Source organism: Sebastes umbrosus, chromosome 5, assembly GCF_015220745.1.
Source record: "Sebastes umbrosus isolate fSebUmb1 chromosome 5, fSebUmb1.pri, whole genome shotgun sequence".
Lineage (NCBI taxonomy): Eukaryota > Metazoa > Chordata > Actinopteri > Perciformes > Sebastidae > Sebastes > Sebastes umbrosus.
In genome coordinates, this window is record NC_051273.1 from 24,529,030 (window position 1) to 24,549,378 (window position 20,349).

General features: G+C 38.3%; 1 protein-coding gene across 6 annotated transcripts in view; it reads right to left on the reverse strand.

Moving 5' to 3' along the window:
- The window catches only part of osbpl1a (oxysterol binding protein-like 1A), a 37,487-nt gene extending 17,271 nt beyond the window's left edge, over positions 1–20,216 (reverse strand). For 2 of the 6 annotated variants that reach the window (XM_037771222.1, XM_037771220.1), the window contains exons 1-15: positions 19,938–20,216; positions 13,278–13,407; positions 12,257–12,342; positions 12,079–12,153; positions 11,815–11,926; positions 11,572–11,657; positions 10,158–10,302; positions 8,813–8,880; positions 8,679–8,723; positions 8,487–8,560; positions 8,200–8,263; positions 8,004–8,105; positions 6,759–6,887; positions 6,551–6,632; positions 6,121–6,227 (exon numbers count right to left, since the gene is read on the reverse strand). In XM_037771222.1, the coding sequence (XP_037627150.1) occupies positions 6,121–6,227; positions 6,551–6,632; positions 6,759–6,887; positions 8,004–8,105; positions 8,200–8,263; positions 8,487–8,560; positions 8,679–8,723; positions 8,813–8,880; positions 10,158–10,302; positions 11,572–11,657; positions 11,815–11,926; positions 12,079–12,153; positions 12,257–12,342; positions 13,278–13,401 (1,299 nt within the window). In that variant the 5' untranslated portion in view covers positions 13,402–13,407; positions 19,938–20,216. Of the gene's footprint in view, positions 1–6,120; positions 6,228–6,550; positions 6,633–6,758; positions 6,888–8,003; positions 8,106–8,199; positions 8,264–8,486; positions 8,561–8,678; positions 8,724–8,812; positions 8,881–10,157; positions 10,303–11,571; positions 11,658–11,814; positions 11,970–12,078; positions 12,154–12,256; positions 12,343–13,277; positions 13,408–14,978; positions 15,359–19,937 lie in introns of those variants that run through there. The other 4 variants (XM_037771221.1, XM_037771223.1, XM_037771224.1 and 1 more) reach the window with 4 other exon arrangements.
- Between the last annotated feature and the right edge of the window lie 133 nt (positions 20,217–20,349).

The following is a 20,349-nucleotide window of genomic DNA, read 5'->3' on the forward strand; positions in this document are numbered from 1 at the left end:
AACTGAGTTGATTTTTTCCTAAACCTAAGTAGTTTTGTTGCCTAAACCTAACCAAGTTGATCTTTTCCTAAACCTAACTAAGTAGTTTTGTTGCCTAAACCTAACGAAGTCCATCCTTACCTAAACCTAACTGAGTTGATCTTTTCCTAAACCTAACTAAGTAGTTTTGTTGCCTAAACCCAACTAAGTCGATCTTTTCCTAAACCTTACAAAGTCGATCTTTTCCTAAACCTAACTAAGTCGTTTTTTTTTGCCTAAACCTAACGAAGTCCATCCTTACCTAAACCTAACTGAGTTGATTTTTTCCTAAACCTAAGTAGTTTTGTTGCCTAAACCTAACCAAGTTGATCTTTTCCTAAACCTAACTAAGTAGTTTTGTTGCCTAAACCTAACGAAGTCCATCCTTACCTAAACCTAACTGAGTTGATCTTTTCCTAAACCTAACTGAGTAGTTTTGTTGCCTAAACCTAACCAAGTCGATCTTCTCCTAAACTTAACTAAGTTGTTTTGTGGCCTAAATCTAACCAAGTTGTATCCTGTGAAAAGGGAAGTTTATTTGAAAAGTGAGTGTATGCATGTAACGAGCATCACGTGTTGCTGGACATTCGGAGAAAAATGGACGAAAAATGAGGAATAACCTTTCATAAGATATCATACGAACTGTTGTATGAGGACACGTTGAGTGGGGAGAGATGCGCTGTATAATGACAGACTACAGATCACTCGCCATCACTGCAATATACTGAACTTTAAAGAGGAAACTCCTGCTGCCAGACACCTACACAGGTGGTGTAAACCAGCGCTGCAGGAGCAGGAAGTGACTAAGTATCTTCCCTTCGCAGACCCCGCTGCTTCATTCATACTGCATATACCATCATGTGAGATACACAGTATACGTGTTTGAGTTCTTCCTATAGAGACCGGAGCCTATTCATGGTGAGAGCTCTGAGATCCTGTGAGCCTTTTATCGTGCGCTCTGCCTCCGCAGATCACAGTTCAAAAGGCTGCACAGCTGAGCGCCTCCAGGCCCGGTCCAGGTGTGAAACCCTGAAAGCTCTGGACTGGCTGTTAAACTGAGGACATGCAAATGGTTTTCTGGCAGCCTCTGAGAACACCAGCAGCGCCGTCCCGTTTAAAGACCCTCCGAGATATTCAAATATCTGGTTTTGTGAGATGAAGCTGAGCATGAAGGAGAAAGGAGGAAAAGAAACGGAGACTGACTTCTGCTAATACCTACAGATTTCAATAATTCAGGCTTAGGTATTAAACTCTTTCGTCCATGTCTTCGTTGTATAAAATGCGTGTATAAGAGGACTGAAACTGTGCATTATCGTGTGAAGGTGAACACCCCGTGATTTACATATTCAACAACTCAAGGGTGCATTCAAACACTGCGGTGCATCAAAAGCGGCAGTACCACTACATATCATGTTTAAACAATCAGCAGGGAGCAGACGGAGACTAAATCTCATTCTGATGTGACGTTCAGAAAGAAAACTGGTTCAGAAATAATGCCGCAAATGAACCAAAACTGTGATCGGCCAATTATGCAAAAATGAAAGCTCTTAGATTGTTTGTGTTGGCCCATTAAGTTTTGTGTTACAGCCTGCGAAATTAAGATAGTTGAATGTGATTATGATGAAAATCAGAGAGACTCTGACTTGATATTCCCCCCCAAAAAATTTATTTAATATTCAGCTCCAGCACTCAGACTTCTTCAGAGTGAATCACACAAACTATCTCCCTACACTGTTTCTTGTTCATTTCCACATCATATCTTTAACATCTTATATTTTCCTATATATGCAAACCTTCCAGTCATAAAAAATAACTTATGCAGGCACACATGCACGGCATTCAGTCCCACTGTTAAAGCAGCGCTGGGCATTAGGGGTGGACAATAGGAAGATTTTGAGATTTTGTCACTATGTTCATATTGTGGTAATAACCCACTAACATTGGGTGTATTAGGCCATTCTATGCAATATTGAAAATAAATGAGCAGGACTGATTTCTGCCAGTAGTTGGGCATAAGTTTTTACCCGTTCTAGCAGTTTGGCTGTAAGCATAGCAATGTTGGTCTGTCGAGCCTGATCTCCTAAAAATTACATTCCCATACAACGAAACTGATTGTTTTCCATCCATCCACTTTCTTCTTTCTTCCGCTTATCCGGGGCTTATCGGGGTTTTCCAGACGTCCCTCTCCTCAGCAACATCTTCCAGCTCTTCCTGGGGGACCCCGAGGCGTTCCCAGACCAGACCAGATATATAATCTCTCCAGCGTGTTCTGGGTCTACCTCGGGGCCTCTTACCAGTTGCCCAGAAAACCTCCAAAGGAAGGCGTCCAGGAGGCATCCTGATCAGATGCCCGAACCACATCTCAGCTGGCCCTTTTCGACGCGAAGGAGCAGTGTCTCTACTCCGAGCTCCCTCCGGATGTCTGAGCTCCTAGCCCTATCTCTAAGGCTGAGCCCAGCCACCCTACGAAGGAAGCTCATTTCGGTCGCTTGTATCAGGGATCTCATTCTTTCGGTCACTACCCAAAGCTCATGACCATAGGTGAGGGTTGGAACGTAGATGGACCGGTAAATCGAGAGCTTTGCCTTCAGGCTCAGCTCCCTCTCCACCACAACGGTCCAGTACAACGCCCGCAATAACTGCTGACACCGCACCGAACCGTCTGTCCATCTCCCGTTCCATTTTACCCTCTCTCGTGAACAAGACCCTGAGATACTTGAACTCCTTTGCTTGGGGCAAAGACTCACGTTTGTTTTTGACGTATCACAAATATAATACGTTTTCTAATCAAAGTCTGTGGAAGTCCGCCTAGGGAGGATATCGAGACCGCTGTTTGCGTTTGTGAAACAAAAAGTCAACACTGACTTATTTAAAATTTACGTCTTTAACTTAACGTAACAAATGTACTTATTTTAAGCCAAACCATGTACCTAAACAAGTCGTTTTGTTGTGTCTTTTCTTTGTTTTGTTTCAATTTACAACGCTAACCACATGTTTAAAACGGCGACTGTAACCTGGGAGAAAATAAATTAGTTGTATGGGAACCTGTGAGGGCTTCTGGACAATATCTGTCATTGTTTTGTGTTAAATATATACATGCATTTGCATAAAGCAGCATATTTTCCCACTCCCATGTTGATAAGAGACATATCTCCCTTTAAGGTACATTTTGAACAGATAAAAATGTGCGATTAATGGCGGTTAACTATGGACAATCATGCGATTACATATTTGAATCGATTGACAGCCTTAGTTTTAATGCAGTTGTCGTGATCAAATGTTGGCCGTCAGGTTGAATTTAATTAATTAATGAATTGATTAGTACAAGAAGTGGTCAAATATTGCGATCGTCATTTCAGGTGAGTGAACAACGGCCGTGTTCGATTTGAGACAACACTACCCTGTCAAAATTCACACACTACGCAAGTAAGTACATAGCGTGCTCGTTGTACCACATGGAAGTGTACTAACGGAAGTATCCAAATTGAGACACAGCATCAGACTTGTGATGAAATATCTTCATTTGCTGGATTAGTCAGAAACATTCTTGTCCAGTTGTTTCATCTATAAACATTTTCTCAATTGATTTTCCAGAAAATGTCACAAAAATATCATAATGGAAAATGTCATATACCACAATAGAGGATTTTATGCATATTGTCTTCCCGTATTGAGCATTGTTTTCTGCTGCTGTCTGATAGCAGCTGAGCCAAAGAGCTGCTGGGCTCCAGGCCAGAATTGTAAAATCCTGCTGGCTCATCGCTGTTTACATACTCAGTGTATTATTTGATGCTATTTCACCACATAATGCCTGAAAATATTTCAAGTTCAGCATCCAACTGAATTACTACGAGCTTTAAGTTTACACTCAGAGAACCCTCCAGAAATGGATCTCATTATGTAAACGCTGATGTTTAGTTAAGTGCTTTATAAATAATAAGTTTTTACTTTATTACAGAATTGATGCACAGGGTTGTCACTTGTTGGGATCTATATGCGGCGCCATCTTATTTTCCTTCCTGCAGGGATGTAATCTATTCACTGAATCCTTCCATTATAATCAAATCCATTGAATCTCACACAAAGAAAAACCTGACAGCTTATAATCACTGAACTGCTTTCATAAGGAGGTGAGAATAGTGACGTCGCTTTCTTATGAAACTGTGTCCTGTTTCTACATCTTATTCCGTCTCTATAGAGCCGAAGGTCACGGACAGTAAGGAGCCTCTTGATTACAGTATTTACAGTCCGCATTTTCTTGAAGGGTCAGGTCACTCAAATCACAAAGAATAGATAATATATAATATATTTTCTTCTTGAGCCTTCACTTACAATTGGAAAAACTCCACATTTATGTGTCTTTAAAGAAACATAATTAGTAGTTTTGTTTAAAAATGTCATTCAAATCTCATTAATCTCTGTTTCAATGAGTTGGCAGCAAAACTTTCAGAGCTGAATGTCTCCAAAAATATCAGCTCATAACACCCAAAATAAAAATATTATTTTTTATAATTTGAGTGAACTTCTATAATAAGCGGTGTTCTGCTCTGGGTTGTGGAGAGTAAAATGCTGATAATCGACATTACAGTAGAGAAAAACCTGACTAATATCTGCTAACAGGTAGGGCTGAGCGATAATTCAATATGATTATCATCTTTCAATGGAATCATATTGTGATGAAATCATATATTGAGATATCGTGGTACACAATTATGGCATCTAAATTGATAATAACAAGCACCTACAATACAATACATATTTTGGGTGTTATTAGTCAGGTACTAACTTAAATTTCTCAGAAAATCTGATGTGAAATATTTTGAGGGAATATCATTGACGATTTTGTTTTTACATCACACTTTACATCACCACTCAGTTCACTGTGATAAACAAATGAGTATATGGAAGTATGTAGTTCTCTATAATGTCATTTTAAACTGTTCATTTTGCACTTAAGTTCTGAATTAAATGAGAAAATACTCAGTATTTTTCATTTGTCAAGTATTTAATTCATTTTATTTAAATGTATTTATTGAACTACCAGAAAACGCTGCTATATCATGATATAGATTGATCAGACCACTGACAAGTGAAGTGAATAACATTGATTATCTCGTTACCATGGCACCTGGCAGTGGGGGGGATATATTAGACAGCTAGTGAACATTTTGAACTTTGAACTTTATGTTGGAAGCAGAAAGAATGGGCCTGCGTGAGGATGTGAGCGACTTTGATGAGGGCCAAATAGTGCTGGCTAGAGGACTGAGTCAGAGCATCTCCAGAACTGCAGCTCTTGTGGGATGTTCCTGGTCTGCAGTGGTCAGGACCTACCAAAAGTGGTCCATGGAAGGAAAACCGGTGAACCGACGACAGGGTCAGACCCGAGGCTCAGTGATGCACGTGGAGAGCGAAGGCTGGCCCGTGTTGTCCGATCCAATAGAAGAGCTATTGGAGCTCAAACTGCTGAAAAAGTTAATGCTGGTTCTGATAGAAAGGTGTCAGAACCCACAGTGAGGAGCAGTTTGTTGCGTACGGGGCTGCCTAGCCGCAGACCGGTCAGGGTGCCCGTGCTGACCCGTGTCCACCAGCCAAAAGCGCCTACAATGGGCACGTGAGCATCAGAACTGCACCACAGCGCAATGGGAGAAGGTGGCCCGGTCTGATGAATCACGTTTTCTTTTACATCATGTGGATGGCAACGAGTTCGAGGTGATGACTCGGCCTCCAAATTCTCCAGATCTCAATCCAATCGAACATCTGTGGGATGTGCTGGATAAACAAGTCCGATCCACGGAGGCCCTACCTCGCAACTTACAGGACTTAAAGGATCTGCTACTGACGGCTTGGTGCCAGATACCACAGCAGACCTTCAGAGGTCTAGTGGAGTCCATGCCTCGAAGGGTCAGGGCTGTTTTGGCGGCAAAAGGGGGACTTACTCAATATTAGGCAGGTGGTCATAATGTTATGGCTGATCGGTGTATATCGTTATCGAGATATGAAATGACCTTTATCGTGATGGAAGATTTTGGCCATATTGCCCAGCTCTGCTGACAGGCATCCAAACAAATACACAAATGTGTCCCGGGGGAAGAAGACACTTACCCCTTCCTGTCTGGAGAGGAGGCTGAGACAGATGCTGAGACTGGAGCTGGTCTCGCTGGACAACTCACAGATTTCTTGCATTTTCTGCGGTATGGCGGATGGAAACCCTGAGGGGACAAACACACACAATGATGAGGGATCACTGGCACAAAGTAATGAGTTAAATTAAAAATTCAGACAAGCTGCTCTCAAGGCGCTCTGAAAAGCATCAAAGCAGAGTGAGTCTCTAATGACAGAAACAGACTCTTAATTATGAGGATTTCAGATGTTAATCCATCGAATACTGTGCATTTAAATCTGCTCGATGATGCTCGGCATTTTAATCATAACTCTTGAATCATTCTCATCTGTCAGGTTTCTCCTCTTTTTTACGTCTATTACAATATATAGAAAACATTTATTGTGCTATAAATTAAATAACAGGTTTTACTTTCTGCCAGTCCGTCACTTTTCAGCATGGACAGGAAAGCTTCCACCTCCTTCTCCAGTTTCTTCTGGCTGGTCTCAGCCGCCTGGTTTCAGAGAGACGAGAGCAGATGAACAAAAGCAGCGCAGGGTGGGAGGACCGGGGGGGGGCTGTACACTACGGATCATTATTCTGACATGCTTATTATGGATTTTCTTTTGTTTACAGCCACCTGTAGTGAGTCTGCTAGCTCCCCGAGTGATATGCCTTCCTCCTCCTCCTCCTCTTCCTCGCTGCCCTGCTCTTGGGAGCAGTAGTGTGTGCTGTAAGCTGAGTGCTCATCCAGAGCGTCCAGCCACGCCTGGAAGACAATAACAGATTTATCTTTGGTTTGTCATGAAAATCGAACACGAAAATGATTTATTTAAAAAGCATCATCTTGGAAATATAAATTTCTATTTGTAATTCGAGTGGGTTTTAGATATTGACATCCTAGGTAGCAAAACTTACAAAAGTTCTCTTTTATTGGTCAAAATAAAACACCCTGAAGGTATTTTAAATATTTCATATCAAAACTCCTATTACATTATTAAATGGGATTGCAACTAAAACCTTCATATATTGAGAACTCATCTTCTGTTTGGAATCATAAGGCTCTATCTGCCTATACATAACAGGCAGGCAGAGCTGTTTTTAAATCTTTTGAACAAAGTCCAAGTCACACCTCAAGTCTTTGAGATGTGACTAGTAAGTAAAAAAGTTTTTTAATGGAAACAGGTCATTTAACATCCAGCTGCAAGTAATGAATCAAAGCGTCAACTGTATATGTGTCAAATAGTGCAATGAGAAAAAAAAAAAAAAAAGGTGCATTAAAAATTAGTGAAGTATGTGGAAAAATGTCCAAAAATATTCTAAAAATGTACAAAAAATATGTGAATATCCCCCAAAAATATGAAAAACATACAAAATATATATTAATACAAATATGGAAAAACTATAAGTCAAATATGTGGAAAAAATATGTGAAAAATATCCCAAAAAATATGTGAAAATATAAGTGAAATTGTCCAAAAAATATCCTAAAATGATTTATAAAATATTTGAATAATTAGTTAAAAATATGTGAAAAATATCCGAAAAATATCCAAAAAATGTTCAAAAAATATATGAAAAACATCTGAAAAAAATATATAGAAAACATCCAAAAAATATTAGATAAATATCTGAAAATCATTAGTAAAATCTGTGAAAAATATCCCAAAAATATTAGTGGAAAACATTAGTGAAAAATGACTGAAAAATATCCCAAAATTATTAGTAAAATATGTATGTATAAATCATTCCAAACACTGATTGGTGCTTCACAGGTGGACCCTTCTGCAAGTTAGAGAACGACTTTGGAGCCTTTTCTATTAATGCATAAAAAACTAGACATAGACTAAATGTTAATAAGAGCCAGAGGAGAAATTAAACGTACTTTTCTCGTTGCCTCTGGGTCGTTTTTAGGTGAAACTTTGAAGTGATGCACGCTGTCATCGAAGCACTTGAGGGTAAAAAAGCAGCAGTCTTTGGCTCGGATCTGGAAGCGAGAACATCAAGAATGTTCCCTTGTCACAAAGTTATGCTCAGTCAAATTCAAATCAAAGGAGAGTAAGTATTAAATGTTGGCTTACCAAACACTGAGCGTTTGTGAGCGACTTGCAGCCTTGCCTTCTGACATTGGCAGCTGCGTCTGACCTTCATGTGAGGGAGAAACAGGTGAGGTCTTTTCTGTTGCAGACTTACTTTTTCTTGACACATTTTCAATAGTGGTACAGAAGACAGATAAGTGAGTTAAAAAATAGAAAAGGACTCTGTCACTTTCCAGCTAATCAAAAGTGTGCAGTACTTCCATTTATCTGGTGCTGACATCTTTTCACATGATTCAAGGAGCAGAGCCCAGGTGAAAGATGACACCTACTGTTTTGAGTACCAGGACACAACCCCGTCTTGGAGGACGACCCAGTAGGAGCGCCAGCCGAAAAATCTGGAGCTCTGCGGGATGAAGCACAAGAGAAGAATCAGCGGTGATTTTCAGTGATTCTCTATTATTGTTCAGCCTTTTCTGATTTCAAATGGTGGTTGAGAGAGAGCACAGCAGCGCTATCTATACCTTCAGGAGGAGTCCCTCGTACTTCTTGACATGGCGGGTCGTACCCTGCGAGGAAAACAGATGAGAAAGTAAAAAACAAATCAAAGAAAAAATCAAAGTAACATTAGGAGGCCGACTAACAGCTGAGCACTCACTCGAGGAGCGTTGCCCTCAAGGAGCAGCTTCATTGCTGCATCACTAGCCAGGTCATACACCGTCTGGCCTGCGATTTGTAGACACACATGAAAAGAAGGACTTTAGTACAAAGTTAGCAAAAAGCAGTGACGTAAGTTACCAAAGAAAGCTAATCAATAAAGTTATGAATAATGTGAACGCTAGCTGAGTCAAAGTCTTAGCTGTTTTAAGTTTGGAAATAACTGAAAGGGTTAGTTAGTTTGTATACTTCCGCCTTGTGCGAGGTAAAATTACTGATTTTGTGAATGTAGTCTGGTGGCTTTGAAGAGAGCAATATAACGGCTTCAGTTCCCCGTCGGAAAGGGCTGTCTGATGGCGAGGTAAAGCGACTGTTGACGGGAGCAGCAGAAGAATGTATTTTAGCCACCTCAAAAAAATCAATATCAGTTTAAGTGCACGCTGTATTTAGAATATTTTCACCACTTTACCTCGCCGTCAGACAGCCCTTTCCGACGGGGAACTGAAGCCGTTATATCTCTCTCTTCAAAGCCACCAGACTACATTCACAAAAACAGTATTTTTACCTCACAGAACACAGGAGTTGCTGGTCTACCTCTGCATCGATCGGTTAGTTTGTTTGTGTTATTGTGTGACTTTCAGATACAAACTAACGTGGCGTCCACAGCAGTACATTGCTTAGGTACTCCTGTCTGCTTCTCCAAACTGGGAGCATGCCGACCGCCATCTAAGTAACTGGTTGCACACTCAATGGATAAGGATGTATGTATACTGTATATGTAACAGCGTCATTATGCAGAAACCTACGTCAAGTCACCATGTGGGAAAAAGTTTTTAGAAGGGCTTGAAGGGAAAATAGCATTTTGACGCTAAAACATACATACTTAAAGCAAAATGTGAATTTAGGGATATAAATACATAAGGAACACCACTGGGAAGATACAGAATGATATAAAAAAACAAACAAAAAAAAGCCAAAATAATAGACCCGCCCTTTAAAGGTTAATGACAACTGATATAAATATCAAGGAGTCTTGTGCCCCTCATGTTATCATAGTTTTTTTTACATGTTTTGCATTAATAATCACGTTCGAGTCACAGAAACAACCACAGTGTTTGAGGTCAGAGGTCAAACTCATTTCCTGCTGCTTACTCAGTCAGTTGCTATTCCTGTTTGGGTGAAGGACCTTGTGAATTGAGTTAAAATTGTCTTACACTTAACACCAGAGGGAATGCTTTTTGGAACAAGCAGCAGTGTTGTCAGAAATATTTTGCAGTTTTATAGGAACGGCCGTACTTTGGCAATGTTTCCTAAGTGATAAAGAGCTGTGAGCTAATGAGTCTTACCTTTCTTGTTCTTGATGTTGTGGCTTGCTCCGCTCTTGAGCAGCTTCAGGGCGCACTGCCTCTGGCCTCGATAGGCTGCTGAGTGCAGCGGAGTGTTACCCAGCAGATCGGTGCAGTTGATGTCTGGGTTCTTCTTCCTGCTGAGCTGCGGCGAACACACAGGACAGAAACAGATGGGTTGTCTGCTGCCAAACGTCCTGCAGGTCTTTATTATTCTGCTCAGAACTGAAGCACGACTCTGTGATTTCTCACTCCGTCTCCAAGAGGTGGAAGAGTTAAAGCTGCTCAAAACTTTCCTGCCAGGATCCATTGTGTGCGTTTCTTTTGGCACAATTTCCTAATGAGGTTTTCATGGACACTGGGCGTAGTCGACTGTATACCTGTCTGGACTTGTGAATATGTGCTCACGGTGACAAACACGGTGACAGAGTGACTTTGCCATCCCTACAGCCACGCCGCTAGCATGACTAATAAATCTGAATTGAATTTAACACACAGAAACGCTCCTTTTTGACAGCAGGAACTTTCCCCCAGAACCAGGAACCTTTTGAGGAACTCATTGTGTTTCGACCACAGGGACCAGGGTCTAACACTGCAAATTTCCCCACTGCGGTACTAATAAATATCTTATCTTATCTTATCTTATCTTTAATTAAGTTCCGGGGACATTTTTACCCCCCTCAGAAAGGACCTGGTTGGGGGGTAGTACTTTCTGAAAGTACAGGAACTTTCTAAGTGGGGTTTGCAGGGATGACCGATTGGTCAAACACAAACAGCGCCGCTGCTTCAACTTGTGCACTGCTTCATTTAAAAACAAGGAACTACTCTAGTATCGATTTAGGACCATTTTAGGACGAGGAGAGAGCATTTCTCTTTGTTTGTTTGATGACATTAAAAGTAAAGTTAGGCCCTGCTGTCGGACAGAGAACCATCAAACACTCAACAGGTGATTTACTGTGAAGATAGATGCTCTTAGTTCCATTTTCCTCCGCTGCATTTCAGTCATTACATCCAACGTGCAGAAGTAAATATGCAGCAGAACATATCGTCGCAATGAGACAAACCTTTATTTTTTCCAACGTATTTTTTAGATGAAATAGGCGGACACACTGAACTGCAGAGTGTTAACTACTGTAACCACCAGCAGTCCACGTCGTGCTCTTTCATACGTCAGCGGACTAATTTTCCTGAAGTCTTTAGACCGCGGTGGAAACGCAGACAACAATAGGCTGAAGAAACGTTCTAGTTACTTGAAAAGTAGTTCCAGGGACTAAAATTACCAGGAACTTCTTGGTGGAAACCCAACTATAGTGACTGTAAAAAATGCCCAAATTAACTGAGAACATTCCACACTATTATTGGTCAAAATTGGGCAAGATAGTATAAAGTAAATGTTTCTTTGAGAGGCACTAACCAGCTGAGTTAGAGTTGAAAGGTCTCCTTCTCGTGCAGCTTCCAAAAGTTCCTCCTCCAGTTTCCTCTCCTCTGTCCTCTCGGCCGCTGGCATCAGTACAATGATGGGATTTACGAGAGAAAATGTAGGATGATTTTACAATATATTACTGTATACAAACGATTTGTATGAATGAATATTGAAACATTTAAACATAGAGATTGGTACATTTATGTTTCCGTGAAAGTCGATGATCTCTCTCACCTTCGAGCATGCTTCTGATTTCTGCATTTTGAGTGACATCTTTGGGTATCTGTGCTGTCCCATTGATGACAGTAGCACATGCATCATAGCGCAGCAGCAGCATGACAACCTCCTGATCAATACGTGATTGATTGATTGATTCATTGATTGATTGACTGAATGGATGAATAAATGCATGCACATAACCATACTATCAACAAAGAGACGAGAAGAGAAGAAAGAAACTTAAATTCTGAATGGAGAATAGAAGATGTGTTGTGGTACCTTTCTTCCTGTGAAGGCAGCTTTGTGCAGCGACGTGTCTCCGACATTGTTGGGCAGGTTAACATCTGCGCCTGCCTGCAGGGGGTAACAAAACACACACACACACACACTTTAGCCATGCATTATTCAAAAATCTAAAGCAAACTCTTTTTTTTACTTTAAAAAAAGAAACCCTAACCTTCAGTAATTCCTCCACCACATCTTTGTGTCCAAAGTAACAGGCCAAGTGAAGAGGCGTCCATCCCAGGTTAGACTTCCTCTTACCTGAGAAAACAGTACACACTGTGTTACACCACACACACTCATGGAGGACGGAAAATAAATGACTAGATAAATAGGGGTGACATGCAAAGGGAAAATCATGCAGAAGTAAATACTTTTAAAAACAGGCATAAATACATAAGAAAATACATACATTTAAAAATAAATAAAACCTAAATAAAAATAAATAAATAAATAAAAAATAAATGAATAAATTAATTAATGACTCGATAAATAAATAAATAAATATGACATTAAATATAGCAAAAATTATATTAAAAATAAGCCATTAATTAATTGATAAAATCTGACATAAATTTATATTTCTGTTTTAATTTGCTTCTTTATTTAATTAGCTTTGTATTAATTAATTAGTTCATTTACAATTCTGTTTAATTTTTGCCTTTTATTTAGCTAGTTAGCATATAGTCATGCACCCTGACCCCATGATGACACACGTTGAGTGACAGCCACCTCATTTGCATATCGTGCAGAAATGCATAAAGAAATGTGTAAAGAAAAGAATACAGAAATAAATGAGGGTGAAATGCAAAGGGAAAATTGTGCACAAATAAATAAAAAACAAATACTAAAATAAATGAATAAATATAAAATAAAAAATAAATTAATTAATTTAAAAATGAATAAAAAGTAAATACATAAATAAATAAAAGGGAAAAATTAAACAGAAGAGTCAAAAATAAGGGAATTAATACAAAGAAAAATAAATAAAGAAGCAAATTAAAACAGAAATATCAATTTATGTAACATTTTATCAATTAATTAGTGGCTACATTTATTTTTAATATTATTTTTGTTACATTTAATAACATATTTATTTATTTATTGAGTCATTTATTTTTTATTTTGGCATGTTCCGTCCTCCGTACACACTATGTGTGATTGATAGTGTTTATTGAAAAGTGTTACTCATGTACCTCTGCAGTTTATGTTGATGTGCGTCTCCTCTCTTATCTTGGACATGAGGAGCCTCTGAATCCCCAGCAGATCTCCGTTGCGGGCGAACAGGAGGAACTGCTCCTCTGGCTCCAGCACCTCCATGGACGCCTGCAGAGGAAACGCAGGAAAGAAGCAGCGTCAGCACAAAAAGAGATGCTTTTTATTTCTGTGACTCAACTGTAATTAAAAAGATGATTTCAAAAGAACGCATTCACAGAGTCTCTGAAAAGAAACCCAGTGCCTATAGGAAGTTCATGGTTATTACTAATCGTTTAGAGCTAAATGGCAAGAAAACTGATGAGCCTGTAGGTTTTTCTCTGGAGCAGTGGTTCTCAAACTGGGGGTCGCCAGATGGTTGTGGAGAAAAAAATAAAAGAACATATTAAAATTAAAAAAAATAAAACATATTTACTGGGGAATATTTTTTACATTACATCGCCTGTACCAGTAATATAATTTGCCTCAGAGTGTGTCTGTGAGAGTCAAAGTGTGCGTGCACATCAGTTTTTTTCCGGCGGGTCAGGGGGAGAGAAAAAGTCAAGAAAAGCAAAAAAAAAAAATGTTTCTTAATCAGTTAGGATCAGTATATCTCCGCCTTCTCATGTCACTTCTGGTTGCAAAAAAACAAAATAGTGACGGCCAAAAACCAAGATGGCGACACCAAAAATGCGGAACTCGAGGCTTCAAAACGGCAGTCCACAAACCAATGGGTGACGTCACGGTGACTACGTCCACTTCTTATATACAGTCTATGATTCATCCTTGAGTCAAAGTGGACGTTTGTGCCAAATCTGAAGAAATTCCCTTTAGACATTCCTGAGATATTGCGTTCACATGAATGGGACGGACAGTTGGACAGACAACCTCAAAACACAATGCCTGCAACCATGGCTGTCGCCGGCGTGGAGGCTTAAAAAGGTACAAATCTACAGCTAAGCTAACGTCTCTTTGAGGCTGTACTGAACTAAATGCTTACATCAGCATGCTAACCAAGCGGCAACCCCCGCTGCTGAAAAATGAAGCCAACGCGGAAGTGCCAAAAACTGCTGTTCTTCGAACGGCCACTTGAGGCTCCAAAGTGAGTCAACAGCCACAGACCTCCATGTTAATATGCCCAACTTTACAGCAGATATAAGCATGTTTACAGCCTGGTACAAAAAAACAGTTTTGGTCTCTGTAGCTAATTTCCCCGTTCATGACAACTTTACGGGGGTGAATTTTTATATAACTCACCCGTTTAAATTATATTAAGGCTTAAAGTTAGGCATAATGAGGACGTGGCCGCTTTGAATGACAGGTGGGTGACGTCTCAGGTCACCTGTGCCCGCCTCAGCTCCGCGGACGCTCCACCTCTTTGCCCATTTTTGGATTAACCGGGAGTTAAGCTGTGTCGTCACGGCCAAGATGGCGACGGACAGAGCTGCCCACTTTGAGCTTCACAACGGCTCTTCAGAAACTTATGGGTGACGTCACGGAGACTATGTCCTTATTTGATACAGTCTATGATGCTAACATGCTGATGTTGAGCAGGTGTAATGTTTACCATGTTTAAAATCGAAGCAGCAGAGACTGAGATATCCTGAATAATAGTCCCTAATAGAAACTCTGCATCCTACATTTCCCATAATGCAGCAGGACAATGACTTTCATTAGACCCCCTCTGCCTGGTAAACACTCACCTTCTTCAATCACCACACCTCCAGTTTGTAACGCAGGCTTTCTGCTAAAAGATGTGTAGCCTCCAAACCCAAGCAGCTCACTGTGACAGCACCAGACTGTACGACAGTTTTCAGTCAGACTCTCTGTGACTTCTTGATGTGTAAAATCAGAGGAGTGCACCTTTAAAGTTAGAGTGACTCGTTAAATCTCCTGGAGAAGTCATCCCGAGTTATATTTCTTTATAAGTCGTCATCTTGTCATTGTCATTGTTTAGGACATGTGATGAAAAAGTCACAAGAAGCAACTGTCAGGATGATTACAAAAGGTGGTAGTCACCAGACCAGCTTTACAGGAAGGAAACAAGTCCTCGCTCTCTCCCCTTTATACACTCTGAGTCCACATGACGCTCTATATTTGCAATAAAACGCTGGCATGCAGAGCGAGAAGAGAGGAACGATTGCTTTATGTAATGTCACGGAGGCTGTCACGTGGCTGTGGAGCAGAATTAATGGACCGCATCGACAACAGAAGACAAATCAGACATCTGCAAACTAAGAAAACCTCGACTGGAAAGTCAAACAGGTTTACCTGGGACTGACGAGCATGTGACACTGACTTAGTCAGCCTGTCTCACTACACACACACCTGTAAACTGTAACTATACATTATAACTGCATAATTAGGATACATATAGAGATTTATTTGGTGTTTTCCTGTATTCATTTGTATTTTTATCCATTTATTATGAAGTCTAATTTAATTACTGCTTTGTTTCTCATTTGAGCTCTGACAGTTTAATATTTTTTTTTTTTCTATTTTAATATACCAATTATTTTTAAACATTTTTAAGCAAAAATAAACATTCCCTTGATTCTGCTTTTCAGTTGTGAGGTTTTGCTGCTTTTCTTTGTCTTATTTGATAGTAAACTGAATATCTTTAGGGGTATTTTGACTGTTGGTCTGAAAAAAGCAATTCCAATACGTCACCTTTGGGTTTTTTTTTTTGCATTTCATGCTACTTTACTTTCCACTTCTATTCCACAACATATCAGGGGAAATATTCTATGTTTTCCACTTCATTTATTTGAGAGCTGTACTAGTTACTTTTCAGATTAAGAATTAACATTAAGCTTATAAAACACAACACATTGTTCAAAAAATTAAAGAGACATTTCTCCTCTAAACTTCTCAGACGGTTTCATTGAAATAACTGTTTGAGGCCAAAAGGCATCAAATTATCAGATAGTTCACAAGAAAGCAAAGTCTAGAGAAAACTCTAATTTGTGCAGCAGAACTTAGTTTAATCCTTCTTTCCTCTTTTATTAATCAACTCACAACCCCTCAGATTTATCTGGTGATGCTTTAGAGGGGACGTGCATCGATGTTAACAATCTACTAACGCTGCAACTAACAATTATTTTCATTATCGATTAATCTGCCGACTATTTTCTAGATCGATTAATCATTTGGTCCATAAAATGTTAGAAAATAGTGAAAAATGTCCAACCCAGTCCCTCAGAGTCCAGGGTGATGTCTTTAAATGTCTTGTTTTGTCAGTCCAAAACCCAAAGATATTCAGTTTAATATGATATAAAACAGAGAATCTCCATATTTGAGAGGCTGAAAACAGCGTTTTCTGATATTTTTGCACGAAAAATTACTTTTTGCAGTTTTACAATAAACTGTATTAATGTAATCTATAATAATAAATCAGTCACAGGCTCACACATTTTTACTTTTGATGCTTAAGTACATTCTGCTGATAATACTTCTGTTTTTCTATTTAAGTAAGATTTTGAATGCAGGACTTTTACTTGTAGGCTAATGGAGTGTTTTGACATTAAAGTAAGTAAGTAAAGGATCTGCCTATTTCTTCCACCGCTGCTGTCTTGTGATTTTTACTTTTGTTTTTCCAGATTCCAACAGAGTGAACAAAAGAATGAACGTACCCATGATAACAGTCTGAGGAGATAAACTGTACAGACTGTAAATTCCCCCTGAGGCAAAGTTGTTATTGGGCTATACAAACTACTATACAAATACAACTGACTTGACTTGACATGGATTTGTCTTTAAATAAATTCAACTAATAATTTCTTGTCTAGCTGAAATCCAAATTTCTCAGTCTGAAGTGATGCCAGCTGTGACCAGGTGACATCAGAATAACACATCAGTATGGCAGAAGTTACTATTCTCATGTGACGGCTGATGAGGAGACATGAGGACATTTGGAGTTACGCCCAAAAGATATTCATCTGTACTCAAACAAAAACAATCCAGTTTAGAGTTATAGCCAACACAGATTTTTATCTCCTAATGACAGGCAATATTTTATCCCCTCACTTCCTCCGCTGGGTATCAAATGTAAAACCGAAATAGGTTCCTCAAGGTGAGAAACTACAGGCAAAAACATTGTTTTTCATGCTGGCCAATTATGAGATTTGAGGCTATTTTGCTTCAATAACATGTCTTCTCTCAGACTAGTGGAAAGAAAACATCCTAAATACACATTTAGATGTTTATTTTACTACTTTGTCTGTTTGCGTATGTAGATTTCTCCTTAATTCACTGAAAGTTACTATTAGATAACGCCTCATTTGCATGTTTAAACATCACATTTCAGAAAACTTGTAATGCAAAAAATAATTGTCTTAACGTCAGTAATCAACTGGGGAAGTTTTCTCTAAATTAGTTTTTTTTAATCAAACTCTGAGACAGAAATCTCCACTTCAGTAGCTCTTACATCCAACAAACTTTCCAGTTTCATTACTCTCTATATTCTGAAGGTTTTTACAGAGGGGTTTGTTCATATATCATTCGTAGTCTGCTTTATACAACATTGTATTCTTAAAAACATGGCAAAAAATTGTATTTTCTGATTTATGGAGAGATAAAAAGAGATTCTCTCTGTAAAAACCTTTGACTGTAATATGTCAAGAAAATGAAACAAGAATTTTGAACCTGACTTTATCCAATGTTCAGTTTTCTGTTCTGGAAATGTATGAAAATTAGCACACATTTAATACGATCTGATTCTTCTTCCATTATTTTATAAAGAGTCTTCTGAACCTGAACTCTTGTAACTTGAGGTTGAACCTGCAACACAGACTATTTCCTGTAACCTCCCAGTGGTGGAAGTAGTAGCTACTCAGATCTTTTACTTAAAAAAGTATTACAGTGTAGGAATACTCTGTTACAGGTAAAAGTCCTGCATTCAAAATTTGTACTAAAGTCAATGTACAAAAGTACTGTCATCAAAATATACTTAAAGTAAAAAAAGTAAAAGAACACATATGATAATATTGTGTAAATAATCCAGAACCTCTTAAATCGTGCTTGTAAAGTTATGGTTACAGACTCTCACCACCTCCCTACACTTGTACTCTAAGTGTAATTCATTTCCCCCAAAAAATAAACAAAATGCCCAATAAACAAAGTTAGAGATGAATTTGACTAATATTATTATCAATTTTTTTAATTTTCTATAGATATCGCGATAATATTATTATCGTACTTGTACTTTACTTGAGTATTTCCATTTTATGCTACTTTCTACTTCTACTCTACTACATCTCAAGGGAAATATTCTACATTTTACTCCACTACATTTATTTGATACCTTTAATTACTAGTTACATTGTAGATTCAGATTAATAATAATACAAAATATAATTAATTATTCTGAAATAGGGCTGTCGCAATATCAGATTTTCACCACACGATTATTGTGGCCAAAGGAATTCAAAAATCTTTACTGAATCAATTTAGATATTTTCCAAAGTAAAAGTCTCCAGAAGTGTTTGATTAAAATTTTTCCCCATGGTCTAGTGTTAAAAAAAGTTAACAAAAAAAACCGCAATAAATCGTAATATCGGATTGCAATACTTGTAGAATCGCAATACTTAAAATTTGCGGTACATATCGAATCGGCACCCAAGTATCGTGATAGTATCGAATAGGGAGATAGGTGTGTATCGTCTCAGGCCTAATAAGGACAGTATTTGTTAATTATATTTTGTATTATTATTAATCTGAATCTACAATGTCATTAAATCATTAAAAGGTAGTGAAGTAAAACATAGAATATTGAATGAACGTATTGAGTTGTTAGCAGTGGTGGAAGAAGTATTCAGATCTTTTACTTAAGTTAATGTAGTAATACCACAGTGTAGAAATACTCTGTTACAAGTAAAAGCCCTGCATTCAAAACATTACTTTAGTAAAAGTACCAAAGTATTAGCATCAAAAAATAATTGCATCTTATTTCATATACTTGGTAGATTAATGGGTAGTTTAATCTATAATGATATATATTTATTGGCTGATTATATTTTGTATAAATAATCTAAATCTGCAAAGTAAGTAAGTTATCAGATGAATGTTGTGCAGTAAAAATATATATTATTTACTTCTGAGTATAAAAGTGGCATAAAATGGAAATACTCAAGTAAAGTACAAGTACCTCAAATTAAAAATAAATAAATATCTGAATAAATAATGTAACTAGTAATTAAAGGTATCAAATAAATGTAGTGAAATAAAACGTAGAATATTTCCCTCTCAGGGAAACATATGTTTGTTGATCTGAGCTTATTTTGTTTGTTTGTTTCTGTTACTATAGTATGTTTGTTTTATTATTATTGTGGAAAATAAGAATAAAATATAATGCATATATTATTAAAAAAAAAAAAAAGTATCTGAATAAATAATGTAACTAGTAATTAAAAGGTATAAAATAAATGTAGTGAAGTAGACTATTTCCCTCTCAGATGTAGTGGAGTAGAAGTAGAAAATGGCATAAAATGGAAATACTCACGTGAACATATGTTTGTTGATCTGAGCTTATGTTATGTTACTTTAATATGTTTGTTTTATTATTATTGTGGAAAATAAGAATAAAATATAATGCATATATTATTTAAAAAAAAAGAAGAAAAAAAAGCAGCAAACATATAGTAAGTAGTGAGCCAGACACTTACTGGTTCAGCTCTCCCAGTGCAGAACAGCAGAGTCTAGTGTGTTGATGCAGCTGATGAGGCCTCTGTGTAGCAGCATGTGATGCTTTAAGCTCCTCTGAGCCGCTTCCTGCTGCTTCTACTGCAGCTCCAGCAGCTCCAGCAGCTCCGTACGACACATCACGGTCACGTTATTATTATATTGTAACATCAACGTTCCCCATTTATCGGTCTCAACCGACGCTGATGATGAAACACAGCTGCCAGTCACACACCTCTGTATTCTGTTTACACTGACATCAGCTGATCGCTCAGAGCGGAAGTAGCCCTATATCATCTGTTTGTGTGTTTCAAAATAAAAGCTTGGCTTGCTATTTCAAACGCAGAAAAAAACTTCCAGCGACACATAAGTTGCAATTTCTTTTACACATTATAT